This window comes from Mytilus trossulus, chromosome 10 (genome assembly GCF_036588685.1).
Source record: "Mytilus trossulus isolate FHL-02 chromosome 10, PNRI_Mtr1.1.1.hap1, whole genome shotgun sequence".
Taxonomy (NCBI): domain Eukaryota; kingdom Metazoa; phylum Mollusca; class Bivalvia; order Mytilida; family Mytilidae; genus Mytilus; species Mytilus trossulus.
In genome coordinates, this window is record NC_086382.1 from 18,796,099 (window position 1) to 18,814,677 (window position 18,579).

The 18,579-nt window shown below is 31.4% G+C and overlaps 1 protein-coding gene across 3 annotated transcripts in view; it reads left to right on the plus strand.

Annotated features, from left to right (window-relative positions):
- Positions 1–541: 541 nt before the first annotated feature.
- The window catches only part of LOC134687001 (brefeldin A-inhibited guanine nucleotide-exchange protein 3-like), a 69,589-nt gene continuing 51,551 nt past the window's right edge, over positions 542–18,579 (plus strand). For 2 of the 3 annotated variants that reach the window (XM_063546909.1, XM_063546908.1), the window contains exons 1-8: positions 542–710; positions 9,378–9,477; positions 9,894–10,027; positions 10,261–10,395; positions 12,259–12,327; positions 14,100–14,210; positions 17,117–17,159; positions 17,850–17,931. In XM_063546909.1, coding sequence (XP_063402979.1) covers positions 9,393–9,477; positions 9,894–10,027; positions 10,261–10,395; positions 12,259–12,327; positions 14,100–14,210; positions 17,117–17,159; positions 17,850–17,931 — 659 coding nt within the window. In that variant the 5' untranslated portion in view covers positions 542–710; positions 9,378–9,392. The remainder of the gene's footprint in view (positions 711–9,377; positions 9,478–9,893; positions 10,028–10,260; positions 10,396–12,258; positions 12,328–14,099; positions 14,211–17,116; positions 17,160–17,849; positions 17,932–18,579) is intronic. The other variant, XM_063546910.1, reaches the window with a different exon arrangement.

Below are 18,579 nucleotides of genomic sequence, written 5' to 3' on the forward strand. Positions count from 1 at the left end.
TTATAGATAGTTTGTTCTATCATACATCAGACAGATACATATATACATGATATATTATATATGTCTCTGAACCAGATAAGTAAATTAGCGGTTTGTGAGAATTCTTTATTGTCATCACGGTTTTATATCTTAAATACCCCGTAAGGAGGTGCTCTTAATTGCAGGAAGCTCATACAGCTAAAAAGTCAATTATTTTACTTCAAAGAAAACACACATTCAATCATAATCTTTTTGTGACCGAGCAGTCGCAGCGGTCTTAGATTCGCGTATTGCTTTTCTTTTTTTCCACCTTTTCGATTTCCACCTCTGATCTGAAATGGTGGTGCTCCTTGTGAAAGAAAACATATACAGAACATACAAAAAAAAAATCATAAACAGAGTTATTTCCCGTGCTATTTTTTCAATGCTATATGTGAACATTTAAAATTAAAAAAAAAGAGAAAAAACTGCAATATATGTGTGCAAATACATAAAAAATACAGACAAAATATCTCAAAAATATTTTCGAAGCACAAACGCATAAACTGATGTTGTGATTAACCTATTATTACACACGTAAGCGGCATTATTATGATTTGGCAAGGATTTGAGACTTAAACTATAAATTATCGACAAAATAGAGACAGAAACTGCATAAATGAAGCGTACAATATAACTTGAGTCTTCTGTTCATAGCAAAGCTTATAACTGTTAATCAACACGACGATTAAGTGAGTTTAACGAGCTGAGAAAACCGCAATATGCCGGCAAACTACACGTAAATCAGATAAGAATAACTGTCTGTTACGGTCTCACTAATTAGCGACAACAAGAATTTTAGCGACAACAAGCGTCAACAAGCGACAAGAAGCGACAACAAGAATTATTTTAGCGACAACATCTACATCTACGACATAGCGAAGCTATGTCGTCACTTGAAAAGGGTACTTCGACCCATCACTCAAGTATAGTTTTAACTTTTGACGTCCTCCAACATGACAATAAACTTCTATATTTACAAACAATGGTTCCAAAATTGTGCTAAAAATTTATATACAGGTGCAGGTTAAAAACATTTTCTACCAATATCGACTGTCTGTGTTGCTAGCCACTACAGAGGAGCTTGGTGAGTTTGGTCTTGAATTCCTCACTGCTCTCGATCTCTAATAGTTCATCTGGTAGTTTATTCCAGTCTCTGATGGTCCTAGGGAAAAAGCTGTATTTGTAGATATCTTTGTTTGGCCTGATTTGTACATATCTTTTAGTGTTCGGTCGGTGGAGTCTCGACGTTCTTCTTGGTTTTATAATGTGCATTGGAAAGGTATAGCAACTCTTTCATGGATGGCTTTATGAAAGAGTGTTATACATGCTACTTTTCTTCTTATTTCTAGTGGTGTTAGATTTAATTCTTCTAGAAGAGTTGTTACTGTTCCAGGCTCCCTTGAATAATTGCTTCGGATAAAGCGTGCTGCACGGCGTTGGACCATCTCAATCTGATAAATATGTTTTTGTAGGTGAGGGTCCCATGTGCTGTAAGCGTATTCAAGGTGCGGTTGGACAAGGGCAAGATAGGCTTGTTTTTTAACTGCCTCTGGACATGATCCAACATGTCTTCGTATGAAGCCTAGTGCTTTATTTCCTTTGGTGACAACTTTGTTAACTTGTTTGTCCCATGACATGGTGTTGGTGAGTTCAGCTCCTAGGTATGGGTTTGATGCAACTGATTCCAGGATATGACCATTGATGTTGTAGTTGAAGTTGATGGTTTTCCTTTTTTTGGTTATTGTAAGGACATAGCATTTTGAAGGATTGAATATCATTTGCCAAATTTTTGTCCATTTTACCATTTTGTCGAGATCTTCTTGTAGATGTTTGCAGTCATCCTTTGACGAGATTGCTAGGTAGAGTAGGCTATCATCTGCAAACAGGCGAATTTTTGATGTTATGTCATTCCCGATGTCGTTTATGTATAGGAGAAACAGCAATGGTCCTAACACTGTTCCCTGTGGTACGCCAGATGTTACTTTAGCAGTACTTGATCTTTCTCCTTCCAGTGTGACTTGTTGTTCTCTTTGTGTCAGCCAAGCTTCTAACCATGCAAGTATGTTTCCATCGATACCATATGATGCTAGTTTCTTCAACAATCGCTGGTGTGGTACTGTGTCGAATGCTTTACTAAAGTCTAATATTAGCATATCTACCTGTTGGTTATTGTCCAGATTTCTAGTTATATCCTCTGCTGTTATGACTAGTTGTGACTCACACGATCTTTTGCTTCTGAAGCCATGCTGGAAGTCCACAAGTATATTATACTTCTCAAGATGGTTCATTATGTGTTTAAATATAATATGTTCCATTATTTTACATGGAACTGATGTCAAGGATACTGGTCGATAGTTGACTGGTTGACTCTTATCCCCTTTCTTGAATAGTGCGATGACATTTGCAATAAGCCAGTCTTGTGGTACGCTTTGATCTTTTAGTGTTTTGGTGAAGATTAACTGTAAGTATGGTGATATTGACTCTGCACACTCTTTCAATATTCTGCACGATATATTGTCTGGACCATTTGCCTTGCTTGGGTTCACTCCCTTTAATAGTTTGATTAACCCTTCTGTACTAATGTGTAGACTTGGTATTTTTGATGTTTCATTTTCAGTTATCTTAGGGAAGCTTTGAAAGTCTTCAATCGTGAACACTGATTGAAATTGTGCATTAACTGCTTTTGCTTTTCCTTTGCTGTTGTCTAATATTTCTCCATTAACTTTGAGCGACAAGAAACTATTTAGCGACAACAAAACATATTTTTTTTAATTATAATTTGTTTTTTAAAACTCTTTTCGTTTATTTATACTTTGACTTTGATGAAAACAGATACATCCATTATCTTATACATATTCTTCATATTTAGAAATAAAAAAAGAAGCTCAATCTCTTTCTTCTTCACAAATGTTTAATATCTTCATCTACCAATATACTAATATAAACTTCACAATCTCTTTCTTCCTCACAAATATTTCATTTTTTCGTCTATCTTTATAATAAAAACATTTAAATTAAACCAAGGATTTGTATAGTTAGTTCTAACTATACAAATCCTTGATTAAACATATCTGCTCGTAAATTTAAAAAAAAAACTTGACATACAAATTTCTTTATATCTCATATCTAATATTTGATAAAAAAAAAAAAAATCTTTTCTTGTCGCTAAATAGTCTTCTTGTCGCTTGTTGTCGCTAAAATAATTCTTGTTGTCGCTTCTTGTCGCTTGTTGACGCTTGTTGTCGCTTCTTGACGCTTGTTGTCGCTAATTAGTGAGACCCGTCTGTTAGACTGTTACTGTCGTTTCATCCATTAATTATTTTGTACTCCATAACTTAAGCTGGAAGACAGGGAGTTTTAACTTGCATTGAAAAAATTGCATTCTCAAGGAAGAATGCTTGTCAATTTGTACAAACCAATTTTTTCCAAGCCAATTTGTCCATGATTTGGTCAAATCGTTCCAACTGATCTGGTTTATTATAACCTGTATTTAATCAGGTTTATTATAACCTTGATTTAACAGTTTGTTCATGTTTTTCTTCATATATAGTTTTTGATTATGGCCCCAGTTTTCAAGTTGGTCCAAATTGGAGTTCACAATGAAGTGTCCACTATTACACTTTGGTTGATTTCAACAAAAATTGAATAAGGCAGCAACCATTTAATTTTCAGGGGGGGGGGGGGGGGCGGGCGGGGGAGGGGGGGGACTATTGATTTTTTTTTCAGACAAACTTTAAAAAAATCCCAAAACAATCTATTTTTTGGCAACAAGTTGAAAACAATTTTTTTCTTTCAATTTTAGCATAACATATATATATAAGAGCTCTTTCAACCAACTGGTATTAATAAACAAAACATACATGAAATAACAACTGGATACACATACAACACAAACATACAGACAGACACACAGCACAGATATATGTATTAATAGATAGCACATGTTGAGTTGCTGCCCCCGAGTTAGACATTTTAAGTAGTGTTGTCAAATCAGACATTTTTGCCTAACCAGTTAAGGGATAGTTTAATTTAAAGAAGGCCTTATTTATAGAACTGTAAAAATGTATGTTTCTATAATTGAAGTTTGTTTTTTTGGCATTAATATCTATACTTCAACCGGACGTATAACGTATAAAACTGATGATGAACAGATCTGAAACGGATAAATGCCAATTATAAATTTCTCATAAAAAATTGCAAATAATTAGACATATTAGGGTCCATGAATTTCATAATTCATAATCTTTCTTCGAGTAAGGGCATGTCTTCACAATCAAGCAGCTCTTATTCACGCCAGACACCGCCCTATTGCAACTTTTTGAAGAACAAACCAAAACCAGTTACACAGAAATATTTTGATTATTTATGTGATTAACATGTATTATTATTGTCGCCTTTGATTTTTCCATAAATCTTGTTCATCCGTTTTATACGGTATGCTTCTGTTAGGTTTCCGTATATGGGGTACTCGTCCATTTGATGTACGTTTGACATCAGTTCTGTCTGGTAGGTTTCCTTTTCTTGTATGTTGCATATCTGGTGTGTGTCCGTTATACATTCATTATGCATCCGTTTTACATCAATGGACTCCCAACGAATAACAATTTTGTCAACTGACAACTTTTATTTTCATCCGTTATGCGTCCGTTCGTGCTATCCAGTAAGGTGTGACCGAGGCTTTACATATTTTTTCTTTCAATTTCATATTTCCAAAATTATTTCTTGAAATTTACAATCACACGATTCATTAAATATAACCCAGTGGCCAACAAAAAAATGAATAATCAGAATTTTGACAAAGGTAAACTCAGAAAAGCGTACATGCATATTTCTTCAATGAAAACACTTACATTTTAATATCATTTTGGTTTATGTTAATTTACAAATGGGTATACAGGGAAGGGTGTGTTTTGTTGGTATGTTGGGCATAATGTGCAGTTGAGATTATAAAACTATATTCCACTATGAGCTTTGATATAAATATATACATGTATACCAAAAGTATCTAGGATAATAACAAAAAACTGCAAAATTTCCTTAAAATAAGTGTTGTCACCATGGTGAACCAGTTTTAAACTGTTGACTACACCTATTTTAAGGAAATTTTGCGTTTTTCATACGACCGCAAAAATTGAAAAAATTTTCGTCGTATATTGCCATTACATTGGCGTCGGCGAAGTAAGTAAAAATGAATAGAAATCTATGAAATTTTAACACAAGGTTTATGACCACAAAAGGAAGGTTGGGATTGATTTTGGGAGTTTTGATCCCAACATTTTAGGAATTAGGGGCCAAAAAGGGTCCAAATAAGCATTTTCTTGGTTTTCACAAAATAACTTAAGTTTAAGTAAATAGAAATCTATGAAATTTTAACACAGGGTTTATGACCACAAAAGGAAGGTTGGTATTGATTTTAGGAGTTGAGATCCCAACAGTTTAGGGATTAGGGGCCAAAAAGGGGCCCAAATAAGCATTTTTCTTTGTTTTCGCACCATAACTTTAGTATAAATTAATAGAAATTTATGAAATTTAAACACAAGGTTTATGACCATAAAAGGAAGGTTGGTATTGATTTTGGTTGTTTTGGTCCCAACAGTTTAGGAATAAGGGGCCCAAAGGGTCCAAAATTAAACTTTGATTGATTTCATCAAAAATTGAATAATTGGGTCTTTGATATGCCGAATCTAACTGTGTTTGTAGATTTTTAATTTTTGGTCCTGTTTTCAAATTGGTCTACACTAAGGTCCAAAGGTCCAAAATTAAACTAAGTTTGATTTTGACAAAAATTGAATCCTTGGGGTTCTTTGATATGCTGAATCTAAAAATGTTCTTAGATTTTTTATAATTGGCCCAGTTTTCAAGTTGGTCCAAATCGAGTTCCAAAATTAAACTTTGTTTGATTTCATCAAAAATTGAATGAATGGGTTTTTTTGATATGCCAAATCTAACTGTATGTAGATTCTTAATTTTTGGTCCTGTTTTTAAATTGGTCTACATTTTAGTCCAAAGGGTCCAAAATTAAACTTAGTTTGATTTTAACAAAAAGTGAATTCTTGGGGTTTTTCGATATGCTGAATCCAAACATGTACTTAGATTTTTGATTATGGGCCCAGTTTTCAAGTTGGTCCAAATCAGGATCCAAAATTATTATATTAAGAATTGTGCAATAGCAAGAAATTTTCAATTGCACAGTACTCAGCAATAACAAGAAATCTTCAATTGCACAGTATTGTGCAATAGCAAGAAATTTTCAATTGCACAGTATTGTGCAATAGCAAGTATTTTCAATTGCACAGTATTGCGCAATAGCAAGAAATATATAATTGCACAATATTGTGCAATAGCAAGAAATTTCAATTGGAGTTATCTTTCTTTGTCCAGAACAGTAGTTGAATCAACTTAAATCTTTGTTTTATACAATGTATATTCACTTTTACTACCAAATGATAAATTAAAACAATCTTTACCATTCAGTGATAACAAGCACGTTTTTTACATTTTAATAATATTTTATGATGTATTTAAAGGAGTAATTGTTGTTGCGAACTCCATTAGAAATTTGAAAGGAGATCGGTTTTGGAATTAAGGAAAGGGGGATGTAATTTGAAATTTCATAAATAAAAAGAAAATTTCTTCAAACATTTTTTTGAGAGGATTAATATTCAACAGCATAGTGAATTGCTCAAAGGCAAAACATTCATTCTGTGTCAGAAACCTATGCTGTGTCAACTATTTAATCACAATCCAAATTTAGAGCTGAATCCAGCTTGAATGTTATGTCCATACTTGCCCCAACCTCAGGGTTCAACCTCTGCGGTCATATAGCTGTGCCCTGCTGCGAGCATCTGGTTTGTTATTATCCTAGATATCATTATAGTATCTAATAATATCTAATACTGTTTTAAAATTATGTTTTAACCTTATTTCACATGATTTCCAAACCATCAGTAAATACAGGTGAGCGACACATGCTCTTGGGAGCCTCTAGTTTCCTGATGTGAGCCTGGATGATAATTTGAGATTACCTTTCTTATCAAGGATTTGTATAGTGAGATCCAAAATCCTTGGTCTTAAGTTAGGGGTTTTTATCCAAGCAATCATAGGTTTCAACGTAGTTTTCAATTTAGACTTGTATAGGTGTATATATATATATTGGGTTGATGTTTAGACGATTTAATGTATATACATATTGTCCACAGCCATGTATCACCATCATTGCTGGTGATCCGATGGATAAATCTGTTGTAGAGTTGTCACTGACTCAGACGTACTTATATAAATATAATTATTTTCTGTGACTGTATCTTGCATTAATTTGTAGGATCCTTTACTATAGATAATTGAGCTGATTTGTAACAATAACATCTCCATGCCTTCTTATATCATGTACTGTAGTACGCCGCTAGATCAAAACTGACGAGGAAAGGTAACACACGGTCACCAATAGCTTTATTTTATGAAGCCCAGGTGGTCGTGTGGTCTAGCGGGACAACTGTAGTGCAGGCGATTTGGTGTCATGATATCTCAGTAGCATGGGTTCAAATCCCGGCGAGGGAAGAACAATAAATTTGCGAAAGCAAATTTACAGATCTAACATAGTTGGGTTGATGTTGAGAAGAGTTGTATATATTTATTTATCATATATACTTAGCATTAATATGATAGCTTTTGCATATGTGTAACGAACGGAAGTGCACAAGCCATAATTTGCCACCCAGGCTGATAACCCATATCAGCCCGGTCTGATAACCCATATCAGGGGCGTCTTGTGCAAAAACCCATAACAGTGCTTATCGTGCAAGTTACGTTCGGTGTTTCTGGTATCGGTGTCTTATATTGTGTGTTTTAAGTAAATTTATGAAAATTTTGAATAATGCTGATGTATAAATTTATGGTATCAATATCAGTTTGTAATGTAATGGTATACATAGAATTGGCTTAGGACTTGTTGTTACATGCATCTTTATTTCAATTATATGTTGTTTTAATATTATAATTGTCTGTATTTGGATCACGCCTCTATTGTTCTCTTTCCAATAAAATATTGAATTGAATACTGTAAACCAACTTATTTTAGCGAGCGATTTATTTTTGCGACTTTCGCGAGTAGAAAAATAAAGCGAATATAAATCATCGTGGACATGTAAACCTTGGATCTTTCCTTATTAAACTTTATGAAGTAAATCAGAAAATAGTGAAATTAAATAGCCGCGAAAGGGTAAAACGGGAAATAAAGTATCCGCGAAAATAAGTTGGTTTACAGTTTACAGTTTCATAAGGCCATAGTTATTATATTTTTAGTTTTACGAAATTTTTTGACAAAACCAATGGGTAGGAGGACGAAAAAAAAAAAAAAAAAAAATAACTGCTGCTGCTGAATTTTTTTTTAATACCAACCGTCTGAATATCAAATTTTTTTTTTTTTATTTCACCAGGAGATTTTCTACTAGTGTAACAACTATTTTTTTTTTCTTGACAAGGTTTGAATTGAAAATCAATGTGCAACAACTTACTAAATCACCAAGAGCATAAATTAAGATTCTTTCATGCAGTTATGAACTAAAATTGATTTTTTTTGCATGAAAAACACTGGGTCCGAGGAGAAAAAAAAATAAAAATCAACATTTTTAATTTTATTTTTTTTCCTATTTGGCAAAAATTAGGGTAGGAGGGTTCGTAAAAATAAAAATTAAAAAACTACGGCCTAACTTAATTTTCAATGTTTTTAAAGAAGTTGGACAAGTCACAATCAAAAATGATATTTTTGAAAATGAAATTTATTCATTTTTTTTTTTAAATATTAAATTGTCATGCATATTTACTTTAAATGTCTTAAATAGATAGTATACATGTACTTGGTCAATATCAATTCCAGAACACCAAACTGTAGAAACAGATTTAAAAAAAATATTTATAACATTTAGTATACATCATGTATCAAGTATATTTACAGTATAAAAAATAAACGTTTTATTGTTATTTCAATAGTTTACATTGTAAAACACTGTTCTTTAAACAGCTGGAATGAATTGACAAAAAACTTGGCACTAATCATCCAACATTGTCCAAATACCCAGGGAATCCATGACAATCGCACTTAGGACTACCAACTCGCCCCACTTAAGGAAACGAGTGAAATCCTGATGAATAAAAGTCTACCAACTTGCCAAAGTTATGAAAAAGAAGAATAAAATCTTACTGCATTAAGGACTTCCAAGACAACCAACTTGCCCCTCTCTGACAAGAATTAATCCCATTGAATAAGGGTCTTTCAACTAGTTTGTTTCTGTTGAATTGTTGTCTCAAAGGCAATCTAAATAAACATCTTATTACAGGAGATTAAAAATTTATTTTAGGTTACAGCATTATTAATGGAAGACATTTTAAAACAGCTTTTGTCTGATGTCTCTTCAACAAAGCACACCAACATCAAGCAAGCATGCAGAACAGCATTAGGTACATGTAATTTGTTCATTTAAGTCCTTGCTCTCTTATAGTGCTTTGTAAATAAAGCTTACGAGGACAAATAGCTTCCATTTGAAGAAAGAAGATGCATTTATTAGATTAATGTCAATTCAACATCATTATTAATAAAACTTTTATTTTTAATCTACTTCCATGCTTGATAAGGCTTTCAAAACAAAGGCAAGAACATAAAACTTTGTTTACATTCATACTGTATGTGTTACTTTCCACCTCAATGTCCTGAAAATATAATTAATTTTATTTTGATTTTACAAATAGTTTAAAAAAAATGTGGTTTTATTTCAATGATTAATTTAATAATGACGGACAAAAGAAAAAAATAGAAGAATAACCCTGATAGTATGTTTAAGGATATATTTATGGTGATGATTTTTGTTATTTTTCAGACATTCTTAGCAACAAGAATGAAGTTTCAAAGACTCCTGCTCATTTATTGAGGGAAAAATGTCTAGAACCTTTCCAGTTAGCAATTGAATCCAAATCTAAGAAATTAGGCACACATTCTTTACATGGCATTCAGGTAAGTATCATGTGATACCTGTACCTACTATTGTATTTATTAATCATAATGTGTTTTGGGACAAACATTGATTTTGTGAGAAAGGGAGTAAGGGTATTTTGTGAACTACGTCACATGTATGCATACAGTGCATTCAGTTAAATCATCATTTCACAGATTACACAAAACAAAATGAACATAAAACATACTTGTTCAAAATAAAATAATAAAAGAAGTTTTTTTCTTTCTTTCAGAAAATGTTGGAAGATGAACGTTTTTGCTCTAGCATTGAAACTGAAAGTGAAGAATACTGGATGCCAATACAAGTTTTAAATGCAGTATTTTGTACACCAACATTATCCGAAGAAGTACAAGTAGAAGTTGTAAAGGTATCATCAAGATCTATAATTTTGTCCATCCACTCATTTACTAAAAGTCAAAGCAAAACCATGACTTCTCTAATAAAAAAATATTTACTTAGTAGACTAATTGACGAAAATATAAAAATTTCAGGAAATTTGTACCACACATAAATAGTTTCATCGGATGTGTAGCAGTTTGACAGACACTTATTTTGACCATTGAGAAGCTTGATTCTCATAATTTATGGTAGATTTTCAAAGATATTCAGTTCATTTTTAAAAAGTTACATTCCTGATGTGTTCTGTTACCCCTTTATACCAAACATCTACATCCTACCTCTGACATGTAAAAACAGGAATAACAAAATTATTGTACATTACATGATAACATACCAAACACCTACTTCCAACCTCTGTCATGTAAAAACAGGAATAGCAAAACTATTATACAGAACAGCATTTCATACCAAACACCTTCATTCTACCTCTGTCATGTAAAAACAGGAATAGCAAAACTATTGTACAGTACAGCATACCATACCAAACACCTACATTATAGCTCTGTCATATAAAAACAGGAATAACAAAATATGGTAGAGTATAGCATACCATACCAAACCCCTACATCCAACCTCTGTCATGTAAAAACAGGAATAACAAAATTATTGTGCAGTTCAGCATACCATACCAAACACCTACATCCTACCTCTGTCATGTAAAAACAGGAATAGCAAAACTGTTGTACAGTACAGCATACCATACCAAACACCTACATCCAACCTCTGTCATGTAAAAACAGGAATAACAAAACTATTGTGCAGTTCAGCATACCATACCAAACCCCTACATCCAACCTCTGTCATGTAAAAACAGGAATAACAAAACTATTGTACAGTACAGCATACCATACCAAACACCTACATCCAACCTCTGTCATGTAAAAACAGGAATATCAAAATTATTGTACAGAACAATAACAAAACTATTATACAGTACAGCATGCCATACCTAACACCTACATCCAACCTCTGTCATGTAAAAACAGGAATAACAAAACTATTATACAGTACAGCATACCATACCTAACACCTACATCTGTCATCTGTCATCTGTTAAATATGGCATTTTCTGTTTCATGGTGTATTATTTTTGTTTGTTGTAGGTACTGTTGAACATGACATTTTCTGTTTCATGGTGTATTATTTTTTGTTTGTTGTAGGTACTGTTGAACATGACATTTTATGTCTCATGGTGTATTATTTTTGTTTGTTGTAGGTACTGTTGAACATGACATTTTCTGTCTCATGTTGTATTATTTTTGTTTGTTGTAGGTACTGTTGAACATGACATTTTCTGTCTCATGTTGTATTATTTTTGTTTGTTGTAGGTACTGTTGAACATGACATTTTCTGTCTCATGTTGTATTATTTTTGTTTGTTGTAGGTACTGTTGAACATGACATTTTCTGTCTCATGTTGTATTATTTTTGTTTGTTGTAGGTACTGATGAACATGACATTTTCTGTCTCATGGTGTATTATTTTTGTTTGTTGTAGGTGCTGTTGAACATGACATTTTCTGTCTCATGTTGTATTATTTTTGTTTGTTATAGGTACTGTTGAACATGACATTTTATGTCTCATTGTGTATTATTTATGTTTGTTGTAGGTACTGTTGAACATGACATTTTATGTCTCTTGGTGTATTATTTTTGTTTGTTGTAGGTACTGTTAAACATGACATTTCTGTCTCATGTTGTATTATTTTTGTTTGTTGTAGGTACTGTTGAACATGACATTTTATGTCTCTTGGTGTATTATTTTTGTTTGTTGTAGGTACTGTTGAACATGACATTTTCTGTCTCATGGTGTATTATGTTTGTTTGTTGTAGGTACTGTTGAACATGACATTTTCTGTCTCATGGTGTATGACAGGTGGAGTTATAACTAGAGTTGCTCAGGTATTACATATTTATGGATTTTTTAATCTTATTTCCTTTTTATCTTCTTGGCTCTTTTAATTATATGAAATAATTCACCAACTTCTTATCTTATTTTTATATCAGTTTGTGTTGCTTTAATAAATCATTATTTAATTGTTTAAAAATTTTATGAGATGATGAAAATTTAAATTAACAAGTGTGCAAACTTTGTCAGCAAAAGAAACTATTGACCTATTTTAAAATTCACCTTATAGTTTTACCTTTATGTTTTATGTGATGCCATTTAAATAATGAAATATCTCAGGATGAGTTAACAGACCAGTTATTTAGTAGTGGAAATTATTTAGTTCCTATATAATTTAAAGGTTTGACCAATTATTAACTACTGTAAACCCTTTTTAAGACAATTCACCCACCTCAACTTTTTTATTTTGATTATAAACAATTATAGAATATTCATCTCTCAGTTGAATTTCTTTTAATTAGGAATAATGAAAAAATAATAACCTGTTTACGTCATCAGTATTTTGCATAATTATATTGGATTGAAATTAACATACAGTGCATGAATATGAAATTATCCCCAATGAATTGCCAACATAGGAATATGAAAAGTTGTTTACTATGACATTATACTTGACAAAAATATGATTTGTGTAAGTAATGCAAATGACAGTTATTAATTATAATAACTCAGTACTCCTCTTTTGTTTTTGACTAGTTCTTATAGCCAATTATTGTATCAAGTAGAAACCAGACCTGTTGAATTCTTTATTAATTCAACTGAAAATAAAATAAAAATTCTTTCAAAAGATTAATTTGCAAATATTTCATAAAACTTTTGTTTGTACAGGATAATAAGGGATATTCCATTAAAATATGTGGGAGGATAGGAAGGGAAGTTTATTTATTGAAAGTGTGTCATTGGTCTTTTTTCAGTATGTGCTAGCCTATTACCATTATACAAAATTATTTCTTTATTGTAGGGATATTTTGAAAGTTCCTTCCTTCCCTCCCACATCCATGTCAATGGAATAATTATTTAAAAGCATGTAAGATGCTTGAATCTATAAAAAAATAGGTTTTTTTTTTCTTGTGAAATTATGCATTTGATGCTTTTTATTATTTCCAATGTACGGGGTCATTCTAACATGATTGTATTTTACACATAGGACTATGTAGGGATCAAGTTTAGTTCCTTTTAACACTCCGTTCCTGAATTAGTTAATGTAAAAGTAAAAAGCTAAAAGCCAACAAATTGTCAAAATAAAATAGTTGGTCTTATGAGTGTGCTCTAGTTTTGTGATTTTCTACAAAGGAGAAGTAAAATGAGTAGAATGTTCATGTTCAAAAGTTTGTGGTTAAGGTTGAGAAATTGTAGAATGTTCATGTTCAAAAGTTTGTGGTTAAGGTTGAGAAATAGTAGAAATAATAGAAAAAATACTTTAAAAGAGAATCTCCCATGGGTTGGTGAACATTAATTTATAATATATATACTCAGGGGGAAGATGTATGTTAGATTTAGTCACTCCAAACAAAACCTAAATTTTAAGATGAACTAGATTTACTAAATATACCAATTTTGCATTTGTAGTTTAGTAGAAAAAATATGCATTTGGCATTTTGCTATGCATTTAACATAAACCATTTCTCTGTGATTCTACATGATATATGAAAATGTTTAATTTTCATTTACATAATATTTTTATACAAATGTGTGTTTTGACATGAGCTGGTTGTGATGAAGTCTTGTGATATTTTTCTACTTTGGTATGACATATTTGCTACAGGTGTATATAGATACATTCATGACCAGCTCTCATAGTGTGAAGGGGGCTGTAGTAGCTGCCCTTACACAAGTGTTGGGTAGTTATACTGACAAGTTTACACCAGTCAAGGGGGTAAGATCATTGTAGCATGCTTGTTCACTCATTGTTCATTCTTACTTACTAACATGCATAGTTTATATACCAGTACATAACATTTAGCAAAATAATTTCGTAGAACAGCTTTTAATAACAGGAACAGCTCAATTAAAAAATATATGGGAAATTTTAAAGTTGAATTAGATGGACTACACCTTCACATATTGGAATATTTTTCAAGCTCTCATTGAATCTCAATATTAATATAAATATCAAGAATTCAATACAAATCCTTTACTAGATGCTTAGATATGAATTGCATTAATCCAATAAAATTGGGATAATCAATGGCTGAGTCATCAATGAAAAGATAGCCCAGGCATAATTTAAAAAGTTGATTAGGTAACTGATGGTACATTTTATTTTGTCAAAGTTCTGTGACTTTAATTGGCAAATGATACCAAAAAAACTGTTATGTTCTGGATAATGTTTTCTCTTTTAAGATATAATATACCTGTTGGCAGTGTACTAATAATATGCTTCGGTGTGTTAGATATATATCTTATTTGGCTTATAATCATACCCATAATTGTAAATATAACTGATCTGCCTTTTATGTTGATGATGATTTGTTTTTTAATCTCAAATTTGTTTGCATAAGTTTTTAATTTGAGCAGCTTCAAGTAAGAAATTAGAAATAAAAGCTAATTCAATTTAAAGTTTATTCTTTGTAAACCTATTACAAAAAAAGCCTGTTTTTTAATCAACAACAAAGTAGTATACTGCTACAGGTATGTTTGCATGTTGTATTGTAACCACACATCTACATTGGATAACATATATCAGCTGATTGTAGTATATGTAATTGCAGTTCTCTACATAATCAGATCACCTGTTTTAGATAATGTATTAAGCAGGAGTTTTTTTCAAAGTTGTGTTCACAATGTTGTTGAGTGCATATATTGTTGTTTTTACACTTCTACACTGCATGTTTGAATAATTATCAATACATTTGAGATTTATATAAACTTTTTATTCATAGTCACGAAAGTAAACCATTAAAGCAATCTTAATTTCTATTTTTTTCTAGCATTTGTACTTTCCGTTATTGTAAAATAACATGAAAAAAGTGAAGACTTTTAAAAAGATATATTTGTGTTTATCAATCAATCTGCATGCTCAAATATTCTGTTTAGCATGTTAAATTCTGTTATCACAAAAAGTTCAACCATTACATCAACATGAATCAGGTATTTATTTCATATATTTTTTTAATTATTATGTCCAACATTTATGCATTATTTGTAGTATTAACTCTCCAAGTTTACTTTGATAATTGAGAAGATTTCAGTGTGTTTAATTCCTGTCGTACTCAAATTTATGAAAAGGGAATATAAAGTATTGTTAATACAACTATATGAATCACTTTGACTCCTATTTTCAAGTATGACTTAAAAGGAGTACATTTTTTCAAAAAGACCTAGTCTCTGCTTTAAAATACTAGCTCCTTACCACATTTGATCTATTTACAAGTTGCAGATGGTTATCATAGCAGTTATATAGAATACTGAATACAAAACTTACATTGTTCCACGTATTGATAGAGCTGAAACATACATTTTCATTCTAGTACTTTTATATTCCAGTACCTTTAAATAGCTGTGTTTCAAGGAAATTTTGTATGTGAATCTAAAATAATGTGAAAGTTCAGGAATTTCGCAATCTACTAGAAATGTCTGCAGAACTGGAAAATTCTGATTTTCATTGATCAAATATTTACTTATATTGCAATTATTTTCTTTTTCTGTACAAAGTGTATATAGATTATAGGTCTTAGATGAAATTAAAAGCCTATGATATATATCAGCATGTGAGGTACAAGTTTTTGGAAAGATTAGAACTTGTTCTAAATCTTTACTTAGGCACTGGCCTCCCTAACAACAGGACAGGTTAGCTACTGTTACTAATTAATATAAAATTGTTGTAAGGTTCCATAACAGATCACAGAAGGGTCATTTGTAGTAAGGTTCCATAACAGATCACAGAAGGGTTATTTGAGATTCATTATCTGATGTAAGGTTCCATAACAGATCACAGAAGGGTCATTTGTAGTAAGGTTCCATAACAGATCACAGAAGGGTCATTTGAGATTCATTATCTGATGTAATCTTCCATAACAGATCACAGAAGGGTCATTTGTTGTAAGGTTCCATAACAGATCACAGAAGGGTCATTTGTTGTAAGGTTCCATAACAGATCACAGAAGGGTCATTTGTTGTAAGGTTCCATAACAGACCACAGAAGGGTCATTTGTTGTAAGGTTCCATAACAGATCACAGAAGGGTCATTTGTTGTAAGGTTCCATAACAGATTACAGAAGGGTCATTTGTTGTAAGGTTCCATAACAGATCACAGAAGGGTCATTTGATTGTTGTAAGGTTCCATAATAGATCACAGAAGGGTCATTTAAGATTCATTATTTGATGTTTTAAATTCAAGATTCTAAATCTCCATTTGAAATTTTGGGTTCCAGATTCAAAATTTGATATCTCAAAAAGCCTATAAGTAGAACACTTTTAAATTGTGTGAAGCTTTAAAGTTCAACAGAATAAGAATGTGGGTACACATTTACAAATATTAGAACATGCATATCTAGCTGTCAGGTATCATACTAGATACTTATCTGGAAATATAATTCTAAAAGATTACTTTATATCTATTTAGAGTAATGGGCATGGAAGTTCTGTGAATTTAAAGTTCACCAAACAATAATTTTCTTTCTATGTTTATTTTCTTTTATACTATAGTAGGGAGCCTTAGTTATGTTCATGCATTTTTATTTGAACCACTATTCAAACTATTCAGTTTGTTTGTACCATGAGGGAGTTTTCTAAAGTTTACAATAGAAAAACCAAAAAATTGAACTTTTTGATATTCCACAGGGAGAAGAAATAAGTAATGTGATGGATGATTTTAACAGTAAAGGTTTGTTTTCATTTTGTGTATAAATGCTATTATCAAACAGGCAGGTTTCATTCAATTTTCAATCAATAACCTTGTGTATTCTTTGTTAGAACACATATCCAAAGTAAGTAATATCCTGAGAAACTCCTACACGGGTCTTTGACAGAATCCTTCATCTCTTGTTTGGACATGACCAAATGAAACTCATGGGTGGCAACACAGAACAGACACAAGAAAATGCAAAAAAAAAACAAAACTACTAAAGCATTTAAATGACTTTCATTTGCATTTAACATTAAAAATAGGATAAAAGAAGATACATATATACATGTTAAACTTTTTTATATCTATTTATAGCACAACATAAGAACAAACTTTGACAATCATTTAAAAAGGGATTAACTCATCAGAACGATCCAAAGCAGAAAAACATTTAACAAAATTGCTTGACGTGGCAGGGTATCTATACAACCATAACAACAAAAAAAGACACTAAGTATAGATCTGAGAGTACTGACAGCTATGCAATGCCAATAACAACTTATGCAAAAGATCATGTTTCTCAGACTAGATATCAAACAGTACTCCTCCAACGTTCAATGGAATAAGTGTAAAGACTTCATTAACAGTCAGAGAAAAATACGACATTTGTGCAATGCATGCTTATTTCATATTTATATTACTTTATTCATATTTACAACCTTTTTGCAGCAAATACTTTATCAGAAGCCAGCTATAAAGAAATAGTAGCCGTTCTTAGATTTTTTACATCAAAGCTTGAACAAGCATCAACGTAAGATATTGTTTTTTTCAGACAAAAAATTTTGTTCTAACCGGACTCCTTATACAGGAGTTTTTATTCTTTCTTTTCTGGTTAAAAGAATTAAAGAGCAAGGATAAAAGACAAAATTTCTCAAAAGTGATATGATTAAATTGAAATCTTAAAATTTGGATTAAAATACAACCTATTTCTTCAATAGAATCAATCTCATACCATATATGTTTACATGTGAACTCGTAGAGTTTTTTAAATCTTCAGATGTCTTAAAAGTCTTTAGGAAAATGCAAATATTAATGTGATGTTATAAATGAAAGTTGTCTGCCTGTTAAGGGAAATAATTCCTAAAATTTCAAACATTGTTTTTAATAGATTTACTTAAAGCACTGATCAATGATGCCATATAATGCTTAATCAAAATCATCATATGGAACAGTAATAATGAACAATTATACTACACCAGATGCAAAGTTAATCCTTACATGACTTCAATAGTCCTGCACTCAGACAATGTATAGAAAGTAAAATTGGATACATTTTAAAGGATTATTCTGTATTAACCTTAAGGAAAACTCAAACCCTAATATTTGAAAGCCAAGACTGTATTTTAATATGAAGAATTTTATGACCTAAAAAGAATATAAAATCTTATGATATTTTTTG